Raw genomic sequence first — 26375 nt, 5'->3', positions numbered from 1 at the left:
CTCATTATCCATCTATTATAAAGGCAATTATATTGAACTCAAGGCTACTGCATGCCCGCTCCTTCGCTGGCCAGCTTGTTGTAGTCTACTGCAGCTGTTGATGGAGTTGCCCTTTAGTTTTCTATCCGGTTATTTAACTCACTGTGTATTGGGAAAAATCAAAGGCATAACAAAATAAGACTGATCCTCTCTAACCACCATTTTCGTCCCTTTCGCTTATCATCAGGAAAATCGATCGAGGAATTTTGTTGCAAGCGAATGAAACATTGCTGTTTTTGCACGATCGATAGAGGCAGCTAAGGCTTGTTTACATTTTCCGGATTCATGAACGCACGTGCTCGCATATGAGCTCGAGAATGGTGGACGGCGTGCACGTGAAATTTCTTTTGCTTCCTGTTAATTTCCTTGCAACTGAGGTCTGATCACGCCGTGCTGTTACCTAAAATCACAATACCTTCGGGCACGCAATTGTCACAGACCTGCAAAACTTTTATGCTGGAAGATGAAAAGAGGATTGACGTTTTGCCTTTGATGAGTCAAAAAACCACAGAATCCATGAAGGTGCAATGTGCCATCCAGTGAAGTTAAGGTCACTGGGGCTTAAGTTCTGAACAAGCATATTTTACGGTCCCGACAGGACTTGGTAATATTTCTAAGACCATTTGTTGGATTTAACATATTTCAATGGAAGTTTTATAAATCTGTAGTTTTGTGAATGTTGTTGGATGCTGTGGACACTGTCCAGATTTTGATTTTTTGCTTTAAGGACAATCAGCCAGGAGAAAAATATTTTAGAGTAAATATCAAGTGCCGTGAGAAAATTATAATATACATAGAAGTGCATATGTTGTAATTTACTTAAAATCATATCACTCGTGTTAAAAATGTATTGAACACTACACTTCTTTGAAAGTTCATACATTATTGGTGTTTATGTACTTGTGTACCATTTCATCTTGTCCAAACGCAAAGATATTAAAAAACGAAACAAGACACAATCAAGTTTTCACAAATGGTTTTCAAATCTGACAGCACCAGCAGCCACACAAATTCTATTCAAAGTGCTTTTTAACAGTTTGTTTGCTTCTTTTATATCCACATATCTGTAAATATGTCAAAGCACAAATTTGTATCCAAAACACACACACATACATAGGCACATACAACACACAAATACTCTTTCTTTTAAATATCCATCTCCTCTTCTTGGAGAAGTTTGTTTCTTAGATGTTCTGATATGGTTGCAGCAGGATTTTCTTTGTAAGCTGGGTGCTCCAAGACTTGCCTGAACAGCGACACATCCTTCAACCTGTAACATCAACTGTTAGATTTAGTTTCTCAAAACACAGCTGGCTGTGAAACCAGTATTCTATCTATCTATTCCTCTTCGTGCATCAGGTTGCACATAAGGCCTCAACCAGAGTCCGCCACCGATGTCGATCGGCTGAAACCCGCTCTAGGTGACCCCATGTCCAGCCCTTTCCCTTCATCTCCCTTTCCACTGTTCTTCTCCAAGTTTCCTTTGGGCGGCCTCGTTTTCTTCGGCCGTCTGGTCCATCGTAGGGCGACTCTGGAAAGGTCTGCTGTCTGCTGGCGGAGCACATGTCCAATCCATCGCCAACGCCTTCGTTGAACCTGCGTGGTGATGGACTCGGTTTCAGTTCTTCGGTGGAGTTCTTCATTGGTGATGGTGTTTGGCAAAAGATGTTAAGTATGCGCCTGAGGCATCTGTTTTGGAAGACGTCAAAGCTTGTTACTGATGGTTTTGGTCATCTTCCAAGATTCTGATCCATAAAGGAGGGTGCTGATCACATTTGACTTGAAGATTCTCAGCTTGATCTTCTGGCTGATGTTTTTTGCCTTCCATGTGCTCCTGAGTGAGGCGAAGGCCTGGCTGGCTTTCGCCAGTCGGGCTCGAATCTCCACCTCCACATCCCCGGTGTTTGACATTTTGGACCCAAGATAGGTGAAACTGTCAACTTCCTCAATCTCTTCTCCATTTAGTTTGATGCTGTCTTGGACTCTGGCGTTCACTCTCATCCTTTTCGTTTTCTTTGTGCTGACCTTCAAGCCAAGGTTTCCAGCTGTTTCTGAGAAGGCCTTTGTTTTTTCCTGCATGTCTTGTGGCGGTGTGACAGCAGGGCAATGTCATCACAGCAAAGTCTAAGTCTTCTAGCGCTGTTGTTGCTGTCATAGTCATGGTCCATCTGATCCCTCTCCTGTCACTGTTGGTGGAAGTCTTCATGATCCAGTCCATGGCCAGGATGAAGAGGAACGGCGACAGAAGCAGCCCTTCACCCCGGTACTGACGTTGAAGGGGTCTGTGAGCTCCGTGTCACAGACAACCTGGGATTTGAAATCGCTGTACAGCATTGCAATGACCTGAACAAGTTTTGCAGGGACCCCGTAATGTCTCAGGATCTTCCATAAGGACTCTCGGTGGATGCTGTCAAAAGCCTTCTCCAGGTCGATGAAATTGATGTACAAGCGGTGTGTTCCATTCGTTGCTCTGCTCCAGAATCTGTCGCAGAATGAAGATGTGTTCAGAGCAGGATCGCCCAGGGGCGAAATCCTGCTTGCTGTGGTCGGAGGTCTTTCTCAAGAGTTGCCGTCAGTCTTGACAAAACAATCTTGCTGAAAGACCTTGCTGGTGAGGGAAAGAAGTGTTATGCCCTCCAATTATTGCAGTCTCCAAGATCTCCTTTCTTGGGTAACTTGAAGATGAGCCCTGTCTTCCACGCAACAGGGACCTGCCCTGATTCCCAAATTTGCCTGAAGATTTCAGTCAGCTTGGAGCTGTCACATTTATATCTGCTTTCAACATCTCTGCTGTTATTCCATCTGCCCCTGGTGCTTTGCCGCTCTTCATTGTTCTTGACTGCTGCTGATCACTTCTTCCAGGCTTGGTGGGTCTGTGCAGATGTCAAGGTCTATAGCTGCTGGCTGGATGTCTGCAAGCTGAGGGGATCTGGTCTGTTCAGAACCGACTCAAAATGTTCCCTCCAGCGCTGTAGTTTCCTGCCTCTCCCTCTATAACATTACCGCTCATGTCTTTCACTGGAACATCACTGTTCTTAAACCCGTTGTTTAGCTGTTTGTTTATCTTGTACAGTGTCTTCAGGTCATTTTTACTTGCTGCATTTTCTGCTTCATCTGCCAGTTTCTCTATATGGTCTCTTTTGTCGGTTCTTGCCATCCTCTTTACCTCTTTGTTTAGTTTTGCATATCTTTGTCTGTGTTGTTCCTTCAGGCGTTCAGATCTGGTGCTGTTGATTCTTTGTTTGGCTGACTTTCTCTCTTCTATCTTCTTCCATGTCTCTTCTCTGAATCCACTGTTCTTTTCTTTTTCCGTTGGAAGCCCAGTATTTTCTCTCCTGATTCCTGTAAGACTCGATTGAAGTCGTCTAAGGTCATCTCTTTGTTGGTCTCCTAGTGCCTGGAACCTGTTTTTTACTCCACAAAGGCCCTTTCGGTGGCTGGATTTTTTAGTTTGCGGAGTCCACTCTCTGCTGACGTGCCTGTTTTCCTCGTGATCGACGCAGCTTCAGAGAAACTGTGGCTATCACAAGATGTGGTCACTGGCAATGTCTGCTCCTCTGTAGGCTCTAACATCTTGAAGTGAGCTCCTCCATTTTCGTTGATGATGACATGGTCTATCTGGTTCTTTTGTGATCCCATCTGGGTGATGTCCATGTTGCCTGTGGATGTCTTTGTGTGGGAAGAGTGTGCCTCAATCAGTAGGTTGTTTTCTTCACAAAAGTCTGCCAGTCTCTCTCCGTTGTCATTGATGGTTCCGATTCCATGTTGCCCATGACATGCTCCCTGTAGGTGTTTGTCACTTCCCACCTTGATTGAGGTCGCCGATGATGAGCAACATGTCGTGGGCTGGAACGCTCTCTGAGGCTGCCTGGAGCTGATCGTAAAAAGCATCCTTGTCTTCTGCCTCAGAGTCATTGTTGGTGCATAGCAAGCTAGCACTGTCAGCTTGGTGTACTTTGAATGGAATCTTGCTCTCAAAAAGCCTGGTCATAAGGCTTCCATTCCAGCAGTGCCTTTTTCCGTTTTCTTGTTGAGGAGTAGAGCTACTCCTTCAGAGTGCTGAGCGTCTGATCTTCCTGAGAACAAGATGGTATGTCCTGACGCTAGTCTCCTCTTTCCCGTGCCGGTCCATCTGACCTCACTGACTCCCAGGATGTCCAAGTTGTAGTGTCAACTCCTTGACTAATTGGAGCATCCTGCCAGTCTGGTACAAGGTCTGGACGTTCCAGCACCCCACCTTCAACTTTTGCCTCGGCTTCAGTAAATCCGCTGTCGGGGCGCCAGCTCCCTTTCGGGTTGGCTGTCGTCCGTCATTAGTCCAGTCTCCTGAGTGTGCTTCATTACCTTCGCCATCTGTGACGAGTTCTCTGGTTTTTAGTTTCTGTAACATGATTTTTTTTTACATGGTGGGGTTGTTAGCCCTACCACAACCTATTTTACCTCTAGGTGAGGTGTCCACCTTAGTCGCCTCTTACGACATGCCTGGCTGGATGGCAGGGACCCTATTCTTACAATGCTTGCTAGGCAAGCATACCCCGGGGTCCCACAGGGGGAAACCAGTATTACAATGGTGCAATAATAAGCAATAAGTTCTCTGCATATAGTTATGTAGTATGCATGCATGGCTAACTTCACCTTGCAATAGCTCTAGTTGGATGTTAAAGTACAGGAACTTGATTGATAAGATAAACCATAAAGAACAACCACAAAAAATTGCATCAATGTTAGAGCTCTGAACAGATGCAGATAAGATGACCTTCCACATTCTGTCATTCAAACCATGAATGTTTTGGACAGTTGATAAATATTCCTTGTACACTTTCACCTGTGACCAAGATTTTAGAAATACAGTACTAATACAAAATATCCTGATATGCATTATCATTTATATACGTACATCTGCTTTTGCTGCTGTTTTTCTGATAGGATTCCTTTTGGTTTTCTCTTTTGCTTTTCTCTGCAAGAAGAAAAAGACAACAAATCTTTGTGGGAACAGAAATGCAGTTATTAATAAATGTTTCAACTGTACCCAGTTTGGGAATATATAATTCCAAAGATAACTGAAGAACAAAGGCTAAAATCTTCAGCACATCATAGTTAACTAGACCAGGAAAATATCCATAACTGCATCCACAGTTACATGCATTCTTCCTCATTTTAACATGTCATGAACCTGTTTCTCTACTGAATAAAAACAGCAGAACAGAGGGAAAGAGAAAGCAAGAAAAGGGAGAGAATGGATGCTTGGCTTTGACTTTCAGCTCAAAAAGTACCAAAACATAAATAAATATACAAAGTAAAATTAAAAAGTTTCACACCTAACTGATGATGATGATGATGTATCTTTCAGCAACAATTCTAATGTGGGTAGTGCATCTGTCATGCCAGACATATCACCAACAATAACAGTTTGCTGACGGCGCCGCTTCTCCCTCTTCTCTTTTTTAGTAGCAGTGATTGCATCCATTTCTAAAGAAACAATTATGATTCTATTAGACTTGACAACAAGCAGCTTCTGTCAAGAGAGTGCTTAAAAAGCTTAATTATTATTAGTAGTAGTGCTAGTTTTGTGCAATGATAATTTAATGCTGTATATTTGCATTTACATTTCTCTTGACTGCAAATGGCGCACATACAATCTGTAAGTTCTTTGACTCTATATTTCAATGTTATTTGATTTTATTTGTGTAAAGCACACTATGTATGCTCCACAGCGTGTGAACTGCACCATATAAATCTTTAGTCGGCTTATTACTATTCATAAGTGAAAGAACTCAATCTGAACCTAGATGAAATTGCTTAATAATTAAGCAAGCAGATCCTCTACTCAGTTTTATCTCCTTACTTTGTAGCCATAGTTCATGACGTATCCTTTGTTTGTCCTTTTTTTTCAGGTTTAGTGCCTTCAGTGTCTTGCTGGTAACAGTGCTGCGAGCATCAAAGTCTGGCAAGTGCTGCTGTAGAGTCTCTGCTGTGATTTTAACACCCTTAAAGATGTTGGAGGCTGCTTTAGATCCAGCAATGGATCTTGCTCTCTATAACATACAAGTAAGTAAATTTAAAAATCTTTCTTGATTTAATTCTTTTTAAAATAATGTTCTTTCCTTTTCTTACAGTAGGACCATGCATTGCTAAGAGATGCTATAATTTAAAAAGCTCTTTTTTTAAATAGGCCACTCCTCACCAATCAATCACCTAGAAGATGTGAGCAACATATTTCCTAACAAACATCGAAGATAAATATAGATTTCCTGTAAATATAGAAGATTAAAACATCTGCAAAGGGCACCTGTGAAAGAAAGAGGACAACAGAGCTTTCCAAAACGTTTTTATATTATATCACCTGATGTCTCTACAATCAAATGAAAATAAATTTCAATGTTAAATTTATACTTGCTTCTGATGTGATGCGATCCTTGTATTACTATATATAAAGGTGACACCCATGTATCTCAAAATGGTAAGACCAATAGAAATCTTCACACTTGTATAAAACATTTGCTTAATAATTCATCGTTTACACCAGAAAAGTTTTGATTGATAACCAAAAAAGACAGCCCTTCACTTGACCTTTTCGGACTTAGTGTCTTTGTCATCTTCTAGCTGCACTTCTCTTTCTGGTTGATTTTTGTCTTTGCTCTGGTCCTTTGCAGTAGATGTAGAAATGTGTAGCTTTTGTCTGCTACGTTTCACCTTTCCCATTGTGCCTTTTTGATCTAGGAAGACAAAAAATAGCCTTAATAACTGACCAATGCTTTTTTTATTTTTAAAGAATTTAACCACATTATGCCTGTGTAATAAATTAATAATTTATCAAGCAAATTTTCTTACATGCTTTACAGACCTCACAATGCCTTAATACAATCTACTATTTTAGATTTTAAACTGATTTTTCTTTTAAAAGTTTGGATGGCGTCTTCTTTTTCAAGATAGTTAATAGTATAATACCGTACGCTTTACTCAAAAATTTTAAGAACTTCTACCTAATAATTTCTGTGGACTTGTTCTATGATGACATTAAAAAATTCACTGCATTTCATCCTCCAGAAAAAAAATTCCCATTGGATCTTTTCCTCCTTATAAATACCCGCTGAAAAAAGTCTATATCAAAATAGTATTATAAGGACAATAATCATATGACGAACAGCCTAGTAGCGATGTTAGTAACTTACATTTACTTCGTACACATGATAACCGCCATCTTGAAACATTTAAGGAAGAGAGTAGTCTCCTCCTCGTTCTCGTACTAGTTACATAAATCTGTGGTACTAACTGTCCACGATGCAGTCTCTAGCAAACTTTCATAACTATGAAAAAGTTTAACTCTATGACAATAATCATTTAATATATTTCTATCTCAAAAAAATGACCTTAAGTTTTTCAATAACCAACGCAAAGTTTTAAAGGGAGGGAAGTCTTTGAAAATAAATTATAGTTAAGCGGGCATTGCTTCCCCTGCTTATGAAAACGTTACAATGATTTTATCTGAATTTTTTTAATGTTAGCGAGAAAAAAGACGGTGTCAGCACATTCATGGTGCCAGCAGCTCCTCCCCATGATTAAATGTATGTGGTTTACTTTGTGTCCCATATTAAGAAAAAGATTCAGTCTGCACGAAGGGCTCTGTTAGTTCGGGAAGAGCGAGTGTGTTAACCACGAACTAATATCCCATGTCGTAAGCCTTATGCTTTGGGAAGTTAATTGTTTATTTGGTGCAAGCTTTTGTAAATTTATGTTGTGTTTGAATGGGATGGTGTAAAGAAAGTTAAAGACATTTAAGAGATGACGGGAGGAAATGGCAGGACTGACGCAGTTTCTGGCAGCCTTTACACCAAACTGTAATGCCGATGATGGCAATTAAATCTGCGAGTAAACTTTGACGTCTGGCACAGGAGATGACCTAATTTACCTTTTATATCTTCCCCGCAATAAACATAACTGATAACAGTTGTCAGATAATTTTAATTAAAGACTCTCATGGTCCATGTATGCGATTGCGTGTAATAGATCCCTCTAGCTTGCAACAAGATACAGTATCATCTCAGCATCACTGTCGGTTTGCGAGGATATGTTAGTTTTGCTGTCCATCTAAATTCAATCTGAAAACGAGGATATGTTAGTTTTGCTGTCCATCTAAATTCAATCTAAAACCAGTTATCTGTTAAATACCGAGGAATATAATATAGTCATCAAGGGAACAAATCGACATTAGAATGACGGAGTGGACAACCCTATATGGCATGTGAATCATTGTCTCCCCTTGAAATTAATAAAGCGATTTAAAGCTACCATTAAATTGACGTGTATTATTAGTTTATGTGTGTGCGCTTGGTCTCGGAAAAGAACCGTCTCCAGCACACTTTATTACTGTTCTCGGCATTGAACAACCCTATAATAACCGAGTGGGACAAAGGAGCCAGAAGTATGACGCGGTCGGGTCGCCATATTAATGCAGGTTTACTAGGTCAACAGTGACAGTTTTGACATGGTAACTGCACACGCGATTTCCAGTGACGTAAGAGGGTGGGTTTCCCTCTGGGTATTCAGGTCGAGGCAGCGCGTCGTGCGCGACATGCGGGGGAAGACAGCAGAACGGTTATGAATAGTAACATCGTCCCCACAGTAGAAAGCGACATACCAACATTCGCTCCGCCGCCGGGCCCTTTTCCTGTGCCCTACCTGGCTAAACAGTCGACCCGGTGTGCGCCCTGTGTGGTGACGTATGTTCAAGTGCGCGTGCGCGTGTGTGCTGCGCAGCGTACTGTGCAGCCCCCGAGCGGAGACCGGGGGGTTCGACTGCAAAGCAGCGGTGTGAAGGAGAGCATCAAGCAAGGAGGGGGCGGTGGGCCCACTCGCATACTGGAAGAACGAGGAACGAGGAGTGGCGATAGACAAGTTTACCAACACTCACCTCACCTCCCTTCGGCACTTGGCGGCCTTGCTCGGCCCAAGACGCGAGGAGGAACAGACTGAGTGTGCGTGTGCGACAACACAAGGGGAGTGCACTGCAAGCGGGAGGTTTGTCGTACCTGAGAACACAACACCGCGCGGACAGAAAAGGGAAGAACGGAGAACGAACATGTGTTGGAGCTGCTAGTGTTTCATGGATCATAGAGCCGGCATTGCACAGCAGCCGAGGTAGTAAGAGAAAGCTATTTTCTTCACGAGAGGAAATAACCACAAGGACAGTCACCTTTTGGGACTAGTCTGTCGGTGTCAGCGATTCAAAATAATAATAATAAAGGACAGTGAATCGCTTTATTAAAAGAGACCTGGGATCAGGTCATCATGGCTGGTGACTGTGTGTTAGCATTACGGACGTTTCTTCCTGCAGTGGTGGTGATTGTGCTGACTTTGCTGGCGTCCTCGTCCGAGGGTCTGAGGTTCCTGGGACAGCCCGAGACCTACGCTCGCTACCCCAAGTGGAATGCCTGCCACAACGCCTCCCTCAGCTTCGAGTTCCGCACCAGTCAGCCCACAGCACTGCTGCTGTACACGGATGACAATGGCCGCTACGATTACCTGCAGCTGGCGTTGACCAAAGGTTCTGTGCGTCTGTGGATCAACTTCGTTGGCGAGGAGAACCGCTATGTGGACATCGAAGCCAACACGGAACCGCTCAACGACGGTCGCTGGCATCGTGTGGAGATCCGCCGCAACCGCATGGAGACCGTGCTCCTGGTGGACGGCACCCAGACCAGCAAGGTGGCTCTGGGATCCGACTTTGAGTTCGGCCGCGACCCGGCGCAGAACAACTACATCTTCTTCGGTGGCGTGCCCAACAGCTACGCCAACAACCTACGAGGGCTGGCCCTGCCATCGGCCTTCTTCACAGAGAAGTTTCGTGGCGACGTTCGGAATATTTTATACTTCAACTGCTCTTGCATCCCAGTGCGAGCCTCCTTGGTGGAGGGGCAGGGCGTGACCTCCGACCCCGCCGAGGCCTGTGAGGTCAAGAACTCGTGCCCCGAAGACTGCCCCTGCATCAGCGCCGATAACGGGTCTGGATGCGAGTGCAAGTACAAACGAGAATGTCACAAAGGTAAGGGAAATTATTTTTGGCCTATCCCTTTGTCTGTCGTCTTTCACTCGACTTAAAATGTGGTTCTAAGACAGTGTTGTCTCTGAGGTGAGCTTACTAATGTCACGTCTAAATTCTTATCCACGCCATCGTCAGTCTCATTTCCAGCCCATCTTTTACATCTTTATATTGATTGCTGCTTTTTCCTGACTGACCATACATCTTTTATTAATAGTGATACACATATTTTCCTTAATAAAAAGGATGGGACTGGTAACTTGCTGTTGGGGTCATTACGCTCACTGAGCTTGGCAGTGGCACTGGAAATAAAAGCAAAGACTAAGAATGTATAAAAATATATCTCTATCAGTCATAAAACAAGAAGCGTACAAATCACAGGATTATAGACGAATGCTATCCCCAGATTACAAGCTGGTATTATACAACTGTTATTGATACACTGAAATGTTTGGGTGGCTCAAAAGAATGATAGTGTTTAGAAAACATTCTTATTTCTAATATTCGATGGTACACAACGTATAATAATAAACTCAATGCATTTTTAATAATGTTTATATTTGAGAAAGTCTCTAAAATATTACACATGCCATGCGCACTAGTTCATTCACAGAAGATTGCAAGCGCATATTGGAAGAAAATGTTGAAAAAGATGGAAAAACTAAAACTAATTGACACCGACCTGATGTTTGTCGCCCAAGCCTTATTCAAGGGGCAAGGCTTGTCTCCCATTCTTGAAAACAAGGTTATTTTCTTTCTGAACACCCACCCCCATTCTCCTCTCAGTCCTACACTCCTTAAAAAAAACAACAAACAAACAAAAGCCGCGAAAACACCAAGGCTGCCAGACAGACAGAACAAAGCAGTCAGGTGGATGAAGGAAAGAAAAGAGAAGGAATACTAGAAGGCATTTCACGACTAAATGTGTGTGCATGTTATATTTGTATGTATGCAAATGGCGTGCACACACACACACACTTTTTTTTTTGGCTGCCAAGGCACAGTGTATATATATGTCGAGTCGCATCAGACTCGCTAAGTAAACGGCAGCAGGTTAGACCGGACTTCTTCACATCAGCGCTGAAGTAGCGAGGGAAGAAGGCGTTAAGAGCATCCTCGTGTATATAGGTATGGCGAGAGCTTTCACCGAGCTCACGCACAGGGATGGGCTGAGTCTTACCTGCAGGAGGCTCGACATTGCCAGTGCTTGACCTGCAGGTTGTCGGCAGGAGGGTCGGAGGAAGGCAACTAAAGCAGGGGGCAGCAAGGGGTGGGCGGGGAGGCAAAGTAGATGTTGACAGCTGGTTTGACTCCATGCACGCAACATATGGGGCGAGGTAATATGCTTTCAAACAGAAAGACGAGCAGACAGACACTGTACAAGTCGGCACAAATATTTTCGCATTGAGCTTCAAATAGTCGCCTGATACCCTTCCTTGCAAGCAGTTGGGAAAATTCGAAAGAAAAGGTTGTCGTGGGCGTCATGGTTAGTGTTGAAGGATGGTGCAGGTATGAAATGTTTAGAAAACCTATCAACAAACCTGCTTTGGTTTAAGGTGTGGGACTGATGGAGGGGTAGGGCGGTGGTAACAAAGAGGGAGGTGTAAGAAATTAGCAGATGTCAGATTCAGGAACAGTTCCACCGTAAGCTGACCCGTCCGTTACATCACACGTGTTCACTGAATCACATCCTTTATAGATTTCGAGACAGTGTGAGATATCTCATGGTCCATTGATAAAACTGGCGTGTCTTTCTTATATCCACTGCCCTACCCACCAAGTGCACAAAATATGATCGGAGCACTATTATTCGCCACACTTCATTTCTCTCTGATATCAGATAGTCCTCCGCAAACGTCACCCATTCTGTCGAGGGACACTTGATAGCTGGGGGACCGCGAACAGTATGTGAGAGAGGAACACGAACATGGGGAAGAAGGGAAGATAAGTTACAAAAGACATTACTTTGTTTAGAAATAGTTTTAAAGGACGCACACAATAAGATTATAAAATTTAAAAAAAAAATAGACAAAGCAGTGAAAGAGCCCCGGATGTACCAGCTGATGAATAAGTCACAAGATGAAACAGTATTGTAAACAAGAGTAACATGAAGGGAGAGAATAAGTTGTTTTCTCAGTAAGCTGTGTTCCTCTCCTCACCCCTCTCCTCCTCCTCCACCTCTTCTCCGTTGTTTTCCTCGAAGGTCGTACCTTGATGACGCATGCGCGTGCTGGCAGGTGTATTCCACATACCGGAATCAAACACGAATGGAGTAAATGGCGAAATGCTGTGTAGTCATTGGCGATGGTGTGCTTCGTCAGCGTTGATCCACCCGACATCTGTAGCGGTTGCCAAGACCTCACCCTTCTTGTTGGCCATGATTCAACATTTGTATACACAGATATTCATAACAAACTGCATACCACTTGCAAAAGTATTCCATACTACAGTCGCTAAATACTTTATAAATAAACCTTATTGAAGCTATTGATCTTATACATAATATAGATGTTTACAGTTTGCAGTTTGCTACAAAACTACAGCCTGCATCCTGTGCAAATATCTTTATTCTCGAATATATGTAAATAACTATATAAATATCGTTTATATTGTGTACACAATATCTGAAGTTTCTCTACCCATCTCAGCTCCTTACCTGTGAAAGTTTGAAATATTAGCAAAGAAAAATACATACATGCAGAAATGGTGAGAAATGTAATTAATGCCTTCATCCTTTCTTTTTAAAATGTGCACATACCTGAACCAATTAATGTTTTTTTTTCCCCAACGAAATTATATCTTTTCACTAAAGACAATGAAAAAGCTCAAAGACCGAAAAGGAAAGAGTGGCTCCAGAAGAATTCCTAGAGCTCAGCTGAATTTTTAGAGAAAGAAGAGGAATTAACATGGTGGAATCTCGAAAAAGTGCATGAGCCACGAGCCATGAACCATGATCCATAAGATATGGACTGAACAGAGTTATGGAAACAACAGTTGCTTGTCATCTGGTCTTTCAAGAGCAACATTCTGCATGCCTCATGTGCACGCTCCTATCTCTGGCGTGCGCGTGCGTGTGTTTGTGTGTGTGTGTCAGAGATAAAATGAAAGAGTGAAAGATATACCGAATAAACAAAGGATCCTTCTTAGGAAGATGTTTCAGCTGGAAAGGCTGACAACAGCATATTTCTATCCTGCTCCTGCCATGTCAGAGCAAATTCCTGACCCCTTTATGTCAGGCGTGTAATTTCTTTTCGGTTTGTTAATGGGTAAGAATAAATAGAAGTGAACCTTCACTTCACTCGTGGATTGGAGCATCACCACTCTACAGACCGTGACCGGTCTACCTGGAGGTCAGGTGGGAAAAAAGCTTACATCCGTCCTTGAAAGTGTCAGTGCTTTACACAGAGCAGAAGGCCGAGCGTACCTGTTCACTGCAGCCTCGTTCTGAGTTCTCACCTCTTTTGAAGTGGGAAAGCAGGCAGGTGGAACACTTTATTTTGGCAAAGACTGGCTGATGCTTGCCAATTCTATGACACTGAAAGTCACTTAAGTTTTTTAATGCCTACTGGCTGATGTACAATAAATATTGTACTTATCAATAGTCCTTTATATCTTTCAAAATTTTGTTATTTATTTAAGGTGGAAAAGTTTAAAAAAGAATTAACAGTGTTTGTGCTGGAATTACGAAAAGCCTGACATTGACCTCAGTGCCTTGGGAGGTCAACAGTTAATGGCAGACGCCCACGCGCTTACACTTCATTTATGTGAACAAGACATCAGTCCCACAGTGGAAGTAATAACCGACCTGACTAAGTGCACATTCTATCCTGTTCACAATTGCCCTTGTCAACAGGCGAAGTGTTTGCGAGTCCCGCCTCTTCACACTTTATCAACAGACCACTGTCTGATCAGGGGTGAATGACTTTAGTCCTAACGGCGCTGGTCGTTGCGACAAACGAGAAGGTCGAGCAGGTGTTTACCAGGGTCCACCACGAACTGCCTCAGTCATCCATGTCCACGAAGGTGGGCTTGTTGCTCAGGAATGCGCACATCAGTCAGGTGTAACATCTCTTCTGGGTGTCAGCTCGTCTGTCACCTTCTGTACCGCTGTGATCACCTGAGACACCAACTCGCCGACAGGAGACCCCAGGCAGGACTGACTACTGTTGGCCTCGTGTGGCGAGGACGAACGAAATGGACCAACGGCCTAAGTAGGGGAGGGGAATGCCTTGTCTGTGGGGAACACCGTAGGGTATTAAGGCAGGTGTCACTGTGTTTCCTCTGTTCTCATGCCTTTACAACAGGGAGAACGCATCACCCCCCATTTTACATCTTGACGGTTTTCTGGGTTAAAAAAAAAATGCCGCTGATTGTGAGCCTCACCGCTCCCAACCCCATCCCAACACAACCCAAGAGGCTGTGTGCTGCATTGTTGTCGATGTTGTACACGGGATCCGTCGTCGGCTAGAACATCTGTCTGAATGGCGGGACCATCTGTGTTTCCTTCGCGTTGCTGAAAATGTTTTTGAGGAGTGTGTTTATGTACCCACAGTAAATACAGGTGTAGATGCGTGTGTGGTTGTTTTGGGTTGCCGTACATAATTTTAGTTGGGTTCATACATTAATTTTATCACTTGTGAAGTCGAACTAGACAAAGGCAAATCAAAAAAGATGATGGTTTTTGAACAAATAAGTGGTTTCCTCTCACTCCTTTAACAAGGGTTTCCCTTCGTGTTAATTTTTTCTCGGGATGTACGGACATCAGACAACACAAAAGTCAACTGTATGATAAGTTTAATAAGTAGTATTGTTTAGCTGTAGTCGAAAATCATTCGTACATATGAGACACTGGGTATTAAGAGATTTGAGTCAAACGAAGGTTAACAGGCATTGAGCGTCGGGACCACCGGGGTTCCATTGTCAGGGTTACACACAAAGCAAGAGAAGACTCGCATTAAACCCCGCTAACTCCTCGGTCCATCTGAGAGGGTGGTATTCAAAAACACATTAGCATTTCTCTGACTGTCTGTGGCTTGTGATTTTAAAAAATACTCCTCTCTAGAGAAGAGACACCTGTTGGTGAAAAAATGTATGTGCGACCCTTGACCGGGGCCGGTACCGCTAGTCCGGGTGGCTTGGACGTGTGAGAAGAAACACCCTGGGTGCTAGTGTGTGTTTTTCACCAGAATATCCAGTTGTTAGTGTTGTATTCCACACCATGGAATATGACATCGTTTAGACTACAGAATAGGACCCGGTTCGAATGTAATTTGATGACAGGATTGAATTTCACAGAGGAATTGTTGAACTGTTACGCCTATGGCTTGTCACAAGTAAGGTGAAAGGTCAACAAACTTCAGTTCCTTGAGAACTGCTCCCACAATGTGGCGTGGGAGACAGAAGCCTCCCTGTTCTCGCTTTAAGGCTGTGAGATGCACGAGGTGACCACATGGAAAAGAGAAAGAAGTGCAGCACAAAGATGCTTGTGACGAGGGCGGATGAGGTGGGTGTGGGCATTCGTACATGTGTTCGCTGTGGCGAGAAACACTGTGCTTTCAGTGTCAGTCGGCTGGGAACCCCTGTTTTGGAATGTCGCCAACACTGCACCCTTTAGTGCATTGAATGACTTCACAGGGGAGTGTAATGTACAAGAAAGAATCATCACCAATAATAATAATTATTATAATCATCATCATGATCATTTCCCCCATCCAACACCTGAGACGAGGCGACTTGTTCCACAAATTATTCTGTAACAAAATTTCAGCCATGCTACCAGTGGTTATGGAGGCGACAAAAGGGGTTAAGTAAGACCTGGGCAAGGGGCGGCCCGCGGGCCGGATCCGGCCCGCCTCCTGTCTCAGACCGGCCCGCCCGCCAGTATATATACTATATATACAGTATTGGGTAAAACCGAGTTAACTACATTAGTCCGGCCTTCTAAAACCATCCCAATTTCTCACGCGGCCCCTTGGGAAATTAATTGCCCACCCTTGGGTTAAGTGGTACTAACCGGGTAACACGATGTCTTTCGTGGGCAAACAAAAAAACGAATGTTTATTTTGAGGAATATATAAATACGATTGTAAAACAAATCATAGAATGCGCAAACGTGCAGTCTTAATAATCATATATATATATATAAATCAATCGGGTTTGGATGTTGTACCACGTGGCAGACCAGGTGAGTGAGAGATGTAAAGCTGAATCGACCCGCCGTGTTCCTCCGCCAAGGACAGCAGTCTTTACCTGAGGATAAATCAGGTCACACCGATCGACAATGGCATCCTCCAGGTAGAGGGGGGCAAACCGACCTAGCGATTTAATTGCATACATCGTCTGTTAGTTCTGGAGTTCTGATGTACAGAACGAGGTGCTAACAGATTCACAAGCTCAGAGTGGCTTATGTTACCTGTGGAGGGTCCCTTTGATCTCTGCAGACATGAGACCTATCGTTCTACCTTGGCAAAGAGAAAGAGCACACATTGAAAATAACATCCAGTGACAGCTTGTCGCTCAGGTATCGAACCTTCTCCCCGGTTTGCTGTGTAACGAGGCTTTCCCGTAGCTCTACACACAGCCAAAACATCGCTGACACTCATCGCTGTCTAGCTCGCCATTCTCCATTTCTTTTTTATATTAAATTTTAATTAATTTTAACTGAACAAAATATCCAGCAGTGTCATCTTACGAGATCCCACGTAATGTTTGTCTCCAACCACTACCACAACCATCCCAGCAGCAGCAGAAGTACATGATTCACGCTTTACTCACAGCACACAGCCGAGGGTGCGTCAGGTAAGCGGGTATTTACAATCAATGCTCACGTGCTGTGAGTCCGACAGCAAGGTGCACATTGTCATCAACAGCGCAAAGAAGGGTGGCGAGTACATGTGGTCGTTTAGCAACAGTCCAACACGCATGACTGGAGCGCGATGGGAGCTGTGATCACCGGTCTACAGTGAACAGCGATTCTCTAGGATAGCGAATATGAAGTACCTCGCGCATATAGCAATTTTGATAATTATGCACACATGACTTATTTATCCCCCATACCTTCCTGACACACGCTACCCCCACGTTTTCCATCCACATGACTGACAGATATATTCCCGCCTACCCAAAACGACTTTGATCCTCCCACCTGACGGAAAAGCTTCATAATATTAATGTGTGCGGTTGACACCTGGTGAACCCACCACCCACTCCTCCACTACCTCTACCACCACTTTACCCTCAAACTTCCAAGTCGGAAAGAGCAGACGCAAGTGTTACTGGGAGAAGAAGCGAACGTTGGCCGTTGGAAAGGCAGACCCACCAACATGTCGCCGATGATGTCATCGTCAGCCTTGCAACCCAGGCATCCGCGTGTACGTGTAGCGTGCTGTGCAGTCTCTCTGCACACAAACGGGAATGCAACGTTTGCCCACCACCACCACCAACACACCACCACAGCGGGTTAATTGGCAAACATCTGACTCGTTTCATTTGCTGCTCTTTTTTGAATGCACGGGTAGTGTTTGCGCATGTCCGGAAGGCAGCAAAAGGCTGCAATCAGAAGTTTGCATGCCGGCCTCGTAGTAACTCTGCAGGAAAAAGGCTAAATTAATGAGATAATCAATGACGGTTTCGACGAATCGGTCTGTAACTGAGCTGAAGTCGGTGAAGCGTGGAAAGTTTTTTTTTTTTACATTTTGAATTCAGCCGATGGCCTGTCAGGGCCGTTACGACTGTTTAGTGTCACGAAGCACATGATGACTGTGTAATCGTCATAATGGTTGGGGGTCACACAGCCGCCAAGTTTTCCACCTGGCTGCTTGCCAGATGAAGCCGAGCGTTCTTGTTCACTTCCCCCCGTCCATCCACATCCCCTCTCTCCCTCTCGCTGTCGTTGAAGAACTGTTGTTGCTGTTGTTATTCTCTCTCACTCTCTTGAATTATACAGCGTTGAGCTATCCAGTGAGACTTGCTTGAGTGTCTGGTAGTTGCTTGCTCTTGTTGCAAACGTCCATGCAGTTATGTAGCGAACACAAATGATGATGAACTCTACACAATTTCCCTGCCGGGTCTTTGAGGACTGCTGCAGGGAGTTGCAACACGCGCCATTTCTATGGACAACATCTAAGAGCATTGTTGGACAGATCAGACCGGAGCTACCAGGCTACGAAGATGTGTACTCTCGTGTGACCTCGGGTATATTTGGCACCCTTAAGTGCTTTTTATCAAATCTTGCTTTTAGCTCGTCGTTAGCGTTAACATCCAGCTATGAATGGTATGATAACTAGTTCCTTCTGGGGACCAAATCTTTGAACGTAGTCACTCTTGTCTTGAACTTCCGGTTGGACGTTCTTGCATTGTCCGCGGCCTTCAGTGACGTCATAAGTTCAACCTTGAGGTCAGTCGACATGTACTTGTCGCCCCTCATAATTGTAGTGAAAAAAATGGCACAAATTAAGCATTAGTGCGGTAACTTAAGCCAGCTGCCATCTAACAACCTGTCAATAACTGTCAGCTTCATTTAAGTTTGACTGAGCCAAGCAGCCAAGGTTTTCTCTTTGCAGTCACCATGGTGAAAATCACGAGTGTGTGAAGATACTGTGCCCCTGTGAAGCTATTGCAGTGTCCTTTTGTGCATTTTCCTAACCAATTTCTCCTGACCTTTAGCAATGCACTAATCACAGCCTTGACCTCCTGGCAAATTGCCGCCTGTGGTTTTCTGATGTTCATCATGGCGAATCTGAGCTCTTGGTTTGGAATGAACTCTGAAATCAACAGCAGAAGTTATTTGCCACTTCTGTGCCAGAGAGTTAATGTATTACAGAATGAAATGCTGATTATGATGATTCTCAGGTCTACTAAGTTTCGTTCATAAAGATGTTGATTACACATGAAGAGAAGTTAGATACGAAACTAACTTGACCAAAACAAAAAAAAAAAAAAACGGGAGAAAGGAATATAACAAGGTAATCAAACTTTGACATAAAATTCACAGTTATGCGGTTTTATTCTAGACGAAAACAAAAACCACGATGAAAAGAAAACAGAAAAAATGAAATAAAGAAGGTAGGACAGATAAACGGAAGACTCAACCTTGTGTCTCTGTCTATGCGTTTGTCAGTCTCCCTGTCGACTGGGCGATGCCAGTGACATTTGCACGTTTGCTCAGCTTCACTGAACAAATAAACGATGTCAGCTGCTGGTTTGTGGAGTAACGAGGAAGGTAGGCAAACACCTGTAAGTGGCAGCTTCACCAGGAGTTTTAAAAGTGAGAGTTCTTATGAGACAGGATGATCTTTACATCAATAAATAAAACTAGTTTCAATGCATTCTCTTTTCTTTTTTGTCGCTTTAGAGCAAGTTGTCACAAACTGATTTACGATAAGAAGTGGATAGTTTCGTCCCTAACTAAGAAAAACTTCACCCTCCCCGACGATATAAGGACTAGGCTTCAAATGATGTGATTTAATGACAGGACGGGCAGAGCAAATGGTAGCGGATGTCAACCTGACTGTTAGTGAGTTGATGGGTATGGTGCACCGAGTGTGTCAGTCTCCTCCTCAGCCTGCAACATTGAGATGGAGGAGATGCCACTACATGCCTGCTCACGGCGGGGCGAACTTCATTAGCATTGTAATGAAGGTAAACAACCCATCGTGCTGAGCTTGTGGAGTGTGGTGGCACCTGTGCTTACACTTTGACCTAGGAGAACAAGATCCTGCGTTTGTTTGTGTGTTTAAGAAAAGCAAAATAATGTCGGATCTTTTTACACTTGCACTCAAGGCCGAATTCCTCTCGCCCACGCACCCTTGGCTCGCTTATCTCCAGTTTGGCAGCAGACTGTACAACACAAAACATTTGCTTTGTGTGTTATGTTTCCTTTGTTCAAGACAAAACAATCGTAAAATAAAAACACACAAGTAAATATCCTGTTTTCAATAAACTAAATCCTCTTCCACCAGTCACCAGCTTTAGACAAAACTGTCTTGTTACGTCCACCCCTTGCTGACAAACCGTACCCGTCTTCTTACAGCCACCCCATGTCTCCTTCCTTTCCCTCGTATTTTGCTTTTCTTTCATTTATTCATTCCTGTCTTCACTGTTCCTGGTACATTTTTCCCTAATAAATATTCCTTCAGTGACTTTTTTATAGTCCGGTGAATAAGCTGGTTAGCCTCGGTCTGCGGTGCTAAGCAGATGTTGCATGTACCCAAGCCTCCTATGAGGAACTGTGCCACTGTTGCCATGACAACGGCAGTGTATACCCACAAGGTTATTTAGCCCCCATCTTTTCATTTCCCAGCTCAGATATTTGGCTGTGGCAGTGCTGTGCTACATTGCTTGCTGTGGGCTTCCCTCGGTACTCTAGGTTTGATACAATTTAGCCTTACCTACAGTTGTATTATTATTAAATTTATTATTGAAGTTCTGTGTCGGGTCAGGCTAGGCTGTCATTCCTTTGCCAGACCTTATTTGGTCGCCCAGGTCTGTGTAGTCACAAGTTTCACTATTTTTGTTGTCTGGAGTTCTAAGATAAACTATTTTTTTTATTTTAAAAATCCATAAGAGAGAGGTGCATACAATTTTGGCCATCTAAAATTTGAGCATGCAGGCACATTATAAATTGTCTTTCAACATCACCATATCTCTGTGATTGTAGTAATGTACACACAGACGGCCCAGCTCCTAACCTGGTCTGTGTACTCTGGAACATGGACAGCATGAACTTTGTGACACCCTGTGAACACACCTTGCCCTGGATAACTATAATCTGGTCATAACTCTGTAAATGCCTCTCTTAAACTGACAGGTGGCACCGTGACATGAGCTCAACACTCACATGTCTTAATGACCCTGCCCTGCCCCTGCAAGCAATTTAAATCTTTGGTGTAAAGAAAACCCGTTGATTTCGGTTAGCAGACTTCGTTTATGTCCTGTGCCTCGCCGTTCTCATGCCGTGTCACAAGGCGTGCTGGAGGAGGTGCGGTTCGAATTCTAAGCCTGTAGGAAGTGGCAGTCAAGCCACAAAGCCACCTAGCCTTGATGTTGTTGTAGGGGGCACGGCTGTTGTAGGGTACAGCGTGGGCGTGCACCGCCTCCACCGCCGCTCACTCGCAGACTACACTAAGCTCCCCTGTGCTGCTCCAGCTTCTCTTTTGCTACAAAAGGCAACTTCGTTAATTGCTAACACGCATGTAAACTCCACTTGTCAGCTGACTGGTCATGTGAAGAGTAAGGTGTTGGGGAGAGGGTGGGCGGTGGCTTCCAAAGATATGCCGACGTTGCACCTTGTTTTACAGTTGCAAGCAAGCTGTATAACGTCTTGTCTCTTTTTAAAAAAAAATTTAATACATCCAACGGTCAATGCTACCTGTCAGTCAGCAGGCATGTTCACCAACGTTCACCTGTGTTCATCCAACCTTAGCTGCAGCCGCTTTACAAGGTTTTATCCCCTCACACAAAAGGTGAATTCCAGACCAGCGAGGCGGAACCTCGCGCAGGTGTGAGTGGCGCAGGGGGACAAAACCAACTCGCAACAAAGGGGGGAGGGGAGGGAGGGGAGGGGTATAATTAGCCGGCGGGACAAACCCGTCGGACAAGTTTTTCCTGTCTGGACCTCTGGCCAGGTCTGGCTGATCTGGAAGACCTGGGACACATTCCTTCACGCGCAGAGACCGAAGGGTTCAGGACCGTTATTAATGTTTTGGTTTGCTGTGCTGTGAAATGACATTTCAACACTGCAGCTCTACCCTGTCACCACGGGAGGTACACACACGTACAAGCTCACTCCTGTAGGGGAGAGCATCCCATGACGTAAGGGGACGTAAGACTGAGGTGCAGCACAATGCAAGACGGGATAGTCGAGCTTTGGATGACGTCACGAGGGTTCGAGAGAAAGGGAGAGGCAGCAGCTGATGATATCATCAAAGACAACACAGCCGCTCGTGTGTGCACGAGGGTAGAAAATCTTCCCAGACTGCACAGGTGGATGCGCGAGACCAGCAACTGCAGCAATAGAATAACACTGGCGGAAGTAATCTGACAGCAATCGGCCAATGAGACGACGTGCAAAGGTCAACACACTTCCGAAGGAGAAAGTGCTGGAAAGGTTAACGGAGCCAGAAAAGAGGGCGGCGTGAGCTGTTCTTTATGACAGCTTGTTGGAGATAATCTGGTGTGCAACACGATAGCGCCTAATCTTAGTCCTTCTCGTGTCTTAATCCTGCATGTGATCATAGAAACAATTGCGAAACGTGTGTAAATAAATATTCATAATCTGTACGATTTATGGGTTTTTTGAAAGTTACTATAGCAATATAGTACATGGTTTAGAGAACAGTCTTGAGAAAATACCCCTTTGTCATTTATTTCTCTGTTTTCACTTATTGCTCACTTATTTTCTCTCGCTCTCTCTCTCTCACACAACATATCGCGCACTATTCCGATATACTTACGGACGTGAAGTGGATGCAAGTCACATGCATGTGTACTGCTAGGTGTCAAAGGACACCAGAAACTACATCTCACAACAAGGTGCAAGAAAAAGATAGTCGATGTGCGCCCCTACCCACACCCCCGCGCACACACAGACACGCACGCGCGCGAGCACACGAACACAGACGCGCTGGTTATCGTCACATCGCATTGTTTTCTCAGTCGCTCCAACAGTTTTGGGATAAAGCCTTCGCTCGCCTCCTCCCATTGTTGGCGGGACCTCGTTGTGACTCACACTTTTCACCTTTTAGCTGCTGCCATGTATGATGTTCTAAGGGCAATCTACGCGACCGCCCACCGCCTCCTGCACCTCCTCCCCTTCCAGCACCTCCCATCCTCCTTCCTCTCCCTCCACCCTTCACTGCTCCTCTCACAGCTGGTGGTAGCAGGACCTCGTGCCCTGCCCCACGTACCCCCCGACTACACAGGGCTACTGTCTGAGGTCGAGTAGGACCACATGAAGGATCGCTAGACGACAGCAGAGATAATGTCACTTAGCAACCAATTCGCAAGCTTGTGACAAGCTTATGGCAAGCTGTCGTCACTAGTTTGCTGACGGCTGGATTATGCTGCAGACCCGAGCAGCTGTTGTTGACTGCTGCAGCATCTGTCAGGACGACTGGGTGTCCCCCATCCCTGTTCGCTAACAGTACATCTCATTAGGTCTTGCAGCATCATTGCATTATCATTGCATTTCACCTGGATCTCTTCACCTTCTCCACCTCACCTCACCTGTCACTCTCGCTAGTCATGCTTCAGTGTCGGTTGGATGACAATAGAATGGCTGCTGCGGTGCTAATCCTTTCAAGAGAGGTGTCACGTATCTTATTACTGCCACAAAAACAACAACAAAGCAGCAGGTGTGACTTTGAACTCGCCCCTAGGCGTGGTTGAAAGAACTGGAGGAGAATTCTTGTCTCTCGGCATCGTATTACCTTGCCTCCATTTCTAGTCCCTGTTGAAACCTGTTTGGGCTATTTCACGGTCTGGTGAAGCTTGCTCTGGTGTCAAAAACAGCTCGAGACATACAACTCAATGTTAAATATAACAAATTTGGGGAAAAAAGAGTGAGAACTTGAGGGAGGGACAGCAAGGTAGAGTGTCTCGCATGATCACACAATAGAGTCGGGTGTCTAAAGCTTTCGGGTATATTTTCGATAGTCACGCATGCAGTGGAATATCATCACTTAACATACTAAACATACATTCGTGATGTGTCCCCTCTGTCCAGGCTATACTATTTACGGATTCATTTATTTGGAGATTCTTTCAATGATGTACACCTGGACACGTGTCGTCTGCTACTTTATACACACGCTGAACCTCCATGTTTCCCGCCTCTAACAATAACTATAAACCCTCAAGATAATATCGTTTAGTTTACAAGACGCCGTGTTTAAAAGTGCATCTTCATTTTACCTTCTATCAAACTTTCTGTGAGATATTCTGGGTGTCTAGGCTGTCTATGTCTATCTGCATATCGGGGGTGATTACCTGGTAAACTTAATGACTGCATGGCTGAAGAGTTTGTTTAACCTTTGACCTTGTGCTGCCCGGTGTTTCAGACACCCTGGCCAGCTACCACCTGCCCATGGACGAGATCATAGACGGTGCTGTGGTAAACCCGTCAGGCCTGGACAGTGTGGTGGAGGGAGGAGCGCAGCTGACCCAGGGGGTGAGACGCAACGCGCTGGTCATCGACGGCCGGTCCCAGTGGCTGAGGGTCACCGGCGCCCCCATCGCCTGGAGTGCATGGGCGACCTGGCACGCTGCGACAAAGGTGAGCGACAGCTTCAACCGCAGGTTAATTGGATAATGAGGTGTTAGAGAGACCCTGTTAAGTCAGAGAAAGCTCTTGTTCGTGTAAGGTACCCAGCTCTCCCTTGCTGCCTTACACTCCTCAGGGCAGTAAGGAGTCGGGTATTCCACAGCTTGGGTGGCATTGTTTGTATCTTCAGGTTAAGATGTCTAACCACTAGGCTGTCTGTTTCTGCTGTAATAACATACCCTGAAAATGTCTACATTTGGGACTTTAAATACCGGGTGGATAATGTTTGTGACTTAAAGACCAACCGGATAATTTTTGTGTAATGGTTGTCCTTAGTTCATGAAATAAATAGGGAGTAAACTACTTTCCATGGGGGTTGGGAAGACAAGATTTAAATATCATCATTTTCACCTGTGTACAGGTAGACATCAAATTCGTAACTTAAAGTACATGAATAAGCCTGTACTAGATGCTTATAACTCTTCCATACCCTCAACCGAAATGTCATACCAAGCAGCATTTGCCGCCACCCGTTTAAAAACCACTGGATAGTTCTAGGGTCCACGATCCAAGTTGTGATGAGGTGTTGTTGGCCGGGTGGCGTAACCTTGATCATGTCTTCTTCACCTGTCAGGCTACTTCCTGGCGATGTGGCTGCAGTTTCGTGGAGTCGGGTACCAGCGCGGCGTCTACCTGTCCAACGGCGGCCACAGCGCGGACAGCCACGGGGTGGCGTTCTTCTACTCCAAAGGCAAGCTGGAGGTCGTCTTCAAGATGGCAGATGGTCGCGAATGGCGAGCGCGCGCCAGCGACGTTCTGGAGGATCGTTGGTATCACGTTGCAGCCACGTGGTCGCAAGATGAAGGCCTGCACCTGTACATCAACGGGGAGAGAGTTCACCGCATCAAGACGCCCACCAGACGGCAGGCTGTGTCTGAGTCGTCACGGTACAACGGTTTCTACGTCGGCCGCGCCAACGACAACACTGGCACTGAGCGGCTGGGACGGGTGATGGTTGATGACTTGATCTTCGTGTCGGCTTTTAAAACCGAGGCTGAGGTTAAAGAGTCAGGTGAGAAACTGTTTTCTTCTAGGGCTAGCATTGGAGTTTGGCTGTGTTTTGTTTGTCATTTCTTGCTGTAGATATATTCCGCTTTCTTCAGCTACCACCCTATCTAACTCCCACCCTAATCCCATGAGCTTTTTGAGTAACCAGAGCTTTTCGTCGTGTAGCAGTTAAACATTTTAAGAGCTGTAACATTATCGACTGGACTGGGATTAACTATTCGCAGTGCTTATTTTTGGGCAACATTCAATTCAGGTCCCATCTACCATTACTACCTATCCATGGATGAGATGCAGCAGGACCAGGTGACAGGCGAAGGACTCTCAGCTCGGGTGTACGGTCCGGTCAACAGGGGAAGTGGCAAGATAGAGGGCGCTTTGTCCTTCACGGGTAGCCGGTCGTACGCGGACCTGGGTGACATGTCGGGTACGTGCATAGCCGACCTTCAGATGTGCGAATACGGGTTGTACTTCTCCTTCTGGGTGACATTCGGTCGTCTGGACAACGGCCCAGCAACCCTGCTGTCATCTCCGTCTGTCAGGGTGTACCAAGACGGCACCCAGCTGGTGGCCAATGCAAGGGTAAGAAAGACATCACGGTTTGTTTTAACTCATCCCTTTTCTCTCCTCATTCCGTTGCAGCTTTTGTGGTTAATACCGGATACTATAATTATCATTTACCTAAAATTCTCTCGTATCCCGAGTGGATAATGTTGCTTGCTTGGGTTCATTGCCTGTGAGCGTAAAACTTCACGATTTTGCAGAAATCCACCGAGTTCTGGGAGACCCGTTACCAAGGCCTGCAGCCTCGCGCCTGGTACTTTGTGGAGGTGTCATGGCACCCGAACGACGGCATCTCGTTGTACGTCAACCTGCAGCGATACGGGTACCAGCCTAACCCAACCTACAGGCCCCAAGAGACGCGGCCCACTGCTCACATGTACATGGGTCGATGATCCTGAGGGGAGGAGG

General features: G+C 44.9%; 2 protein-coding genes across 3 annotated transcripts; one reads left to right on the top strand and one right to left on the bottom strand.

Annotated features, from left to right (window-relative positions):
• Window positions 1-998: 998 nt before the first annotated feature.
• LOC112562091 (protein FAM207A-like) lies at window positions 999-9038 on the bottom strand. 2 transcript variants are annotated; one of them, XM_025235104.1, is made up of 6 exons: window positions 8951-9038; window positions 6610-6755; window positions 5885-6074; window positions 5358-5508; window positions 4937-4996; window positions 999-1309 (listed from the first exon to the last, which is right to left on the bottom strand). In XM_025235104.1, the coding sequence occupies exons 2-6, from the start codon at window positions 6739-6741 to the stop codon at window positions 1186-1188; spliced, it is 657 nt and encodes a 218-aa protein (XP_025090889.1). In that variant the 5' UTR covers window positions 6742-6755; window positions 8951-9038; the 3' UTR covers window positions 999-1185. The 2 variants fall into 2 exon arrangements, with proteins under 2 accessions (XP_025090889.1, XP_025090881.1); XM_025235096.1 differs by lacking the exon at window positions 8951-9038 and adding an exon at window positions 7212-7322.
• A 193-nt stretch (window positions 9039-9231) lies between these two features.
• On the top strand, window positions 9232-25799 carry LOC112562060 (neurexin-1-like). Its single transcript, XM_025235052.1, has 4 exons — window positions 9232-10081; window positions 24136-24350; window positions 24973-25410; window positions 25660-25799. Exons 1-3 carry the CDS (start codon window positions 9328-9330, stop codon window positions 25348-25350), a joined length of 1347 nt encoding a protein of 448 aa, XP_025090837.1. The 5' UTR covers window positions 9232-9327; the 3' UTR covers window positions 25351-25410; window positions 25660-25799.
• The last annotated feature ends 576 nt before the right edge of the window (window positions 25800-26375 follow it).

The sequence above is a fragment of the Pomacea canaliculata genome, linkage group LG1 (genome assembly GCF_003073045.1).
Source record: "Pomacea canaliculata isolate SZHN2017 linkage group LG1, ASM307304v1, whole genome shotgun sequence".
Lineage (NCBI taxonomy): Eukaryota > Metazoa > Mollusca > Gastropoda > Architaenioglossa > Ampullariidae > Pomacea > Pomacea canaliculata.
The sequence above is the reverse complement of the archived record's forward strand: the minus strand, read 5'-3'. Positions and strand labels throughout refer to the sequence as shown.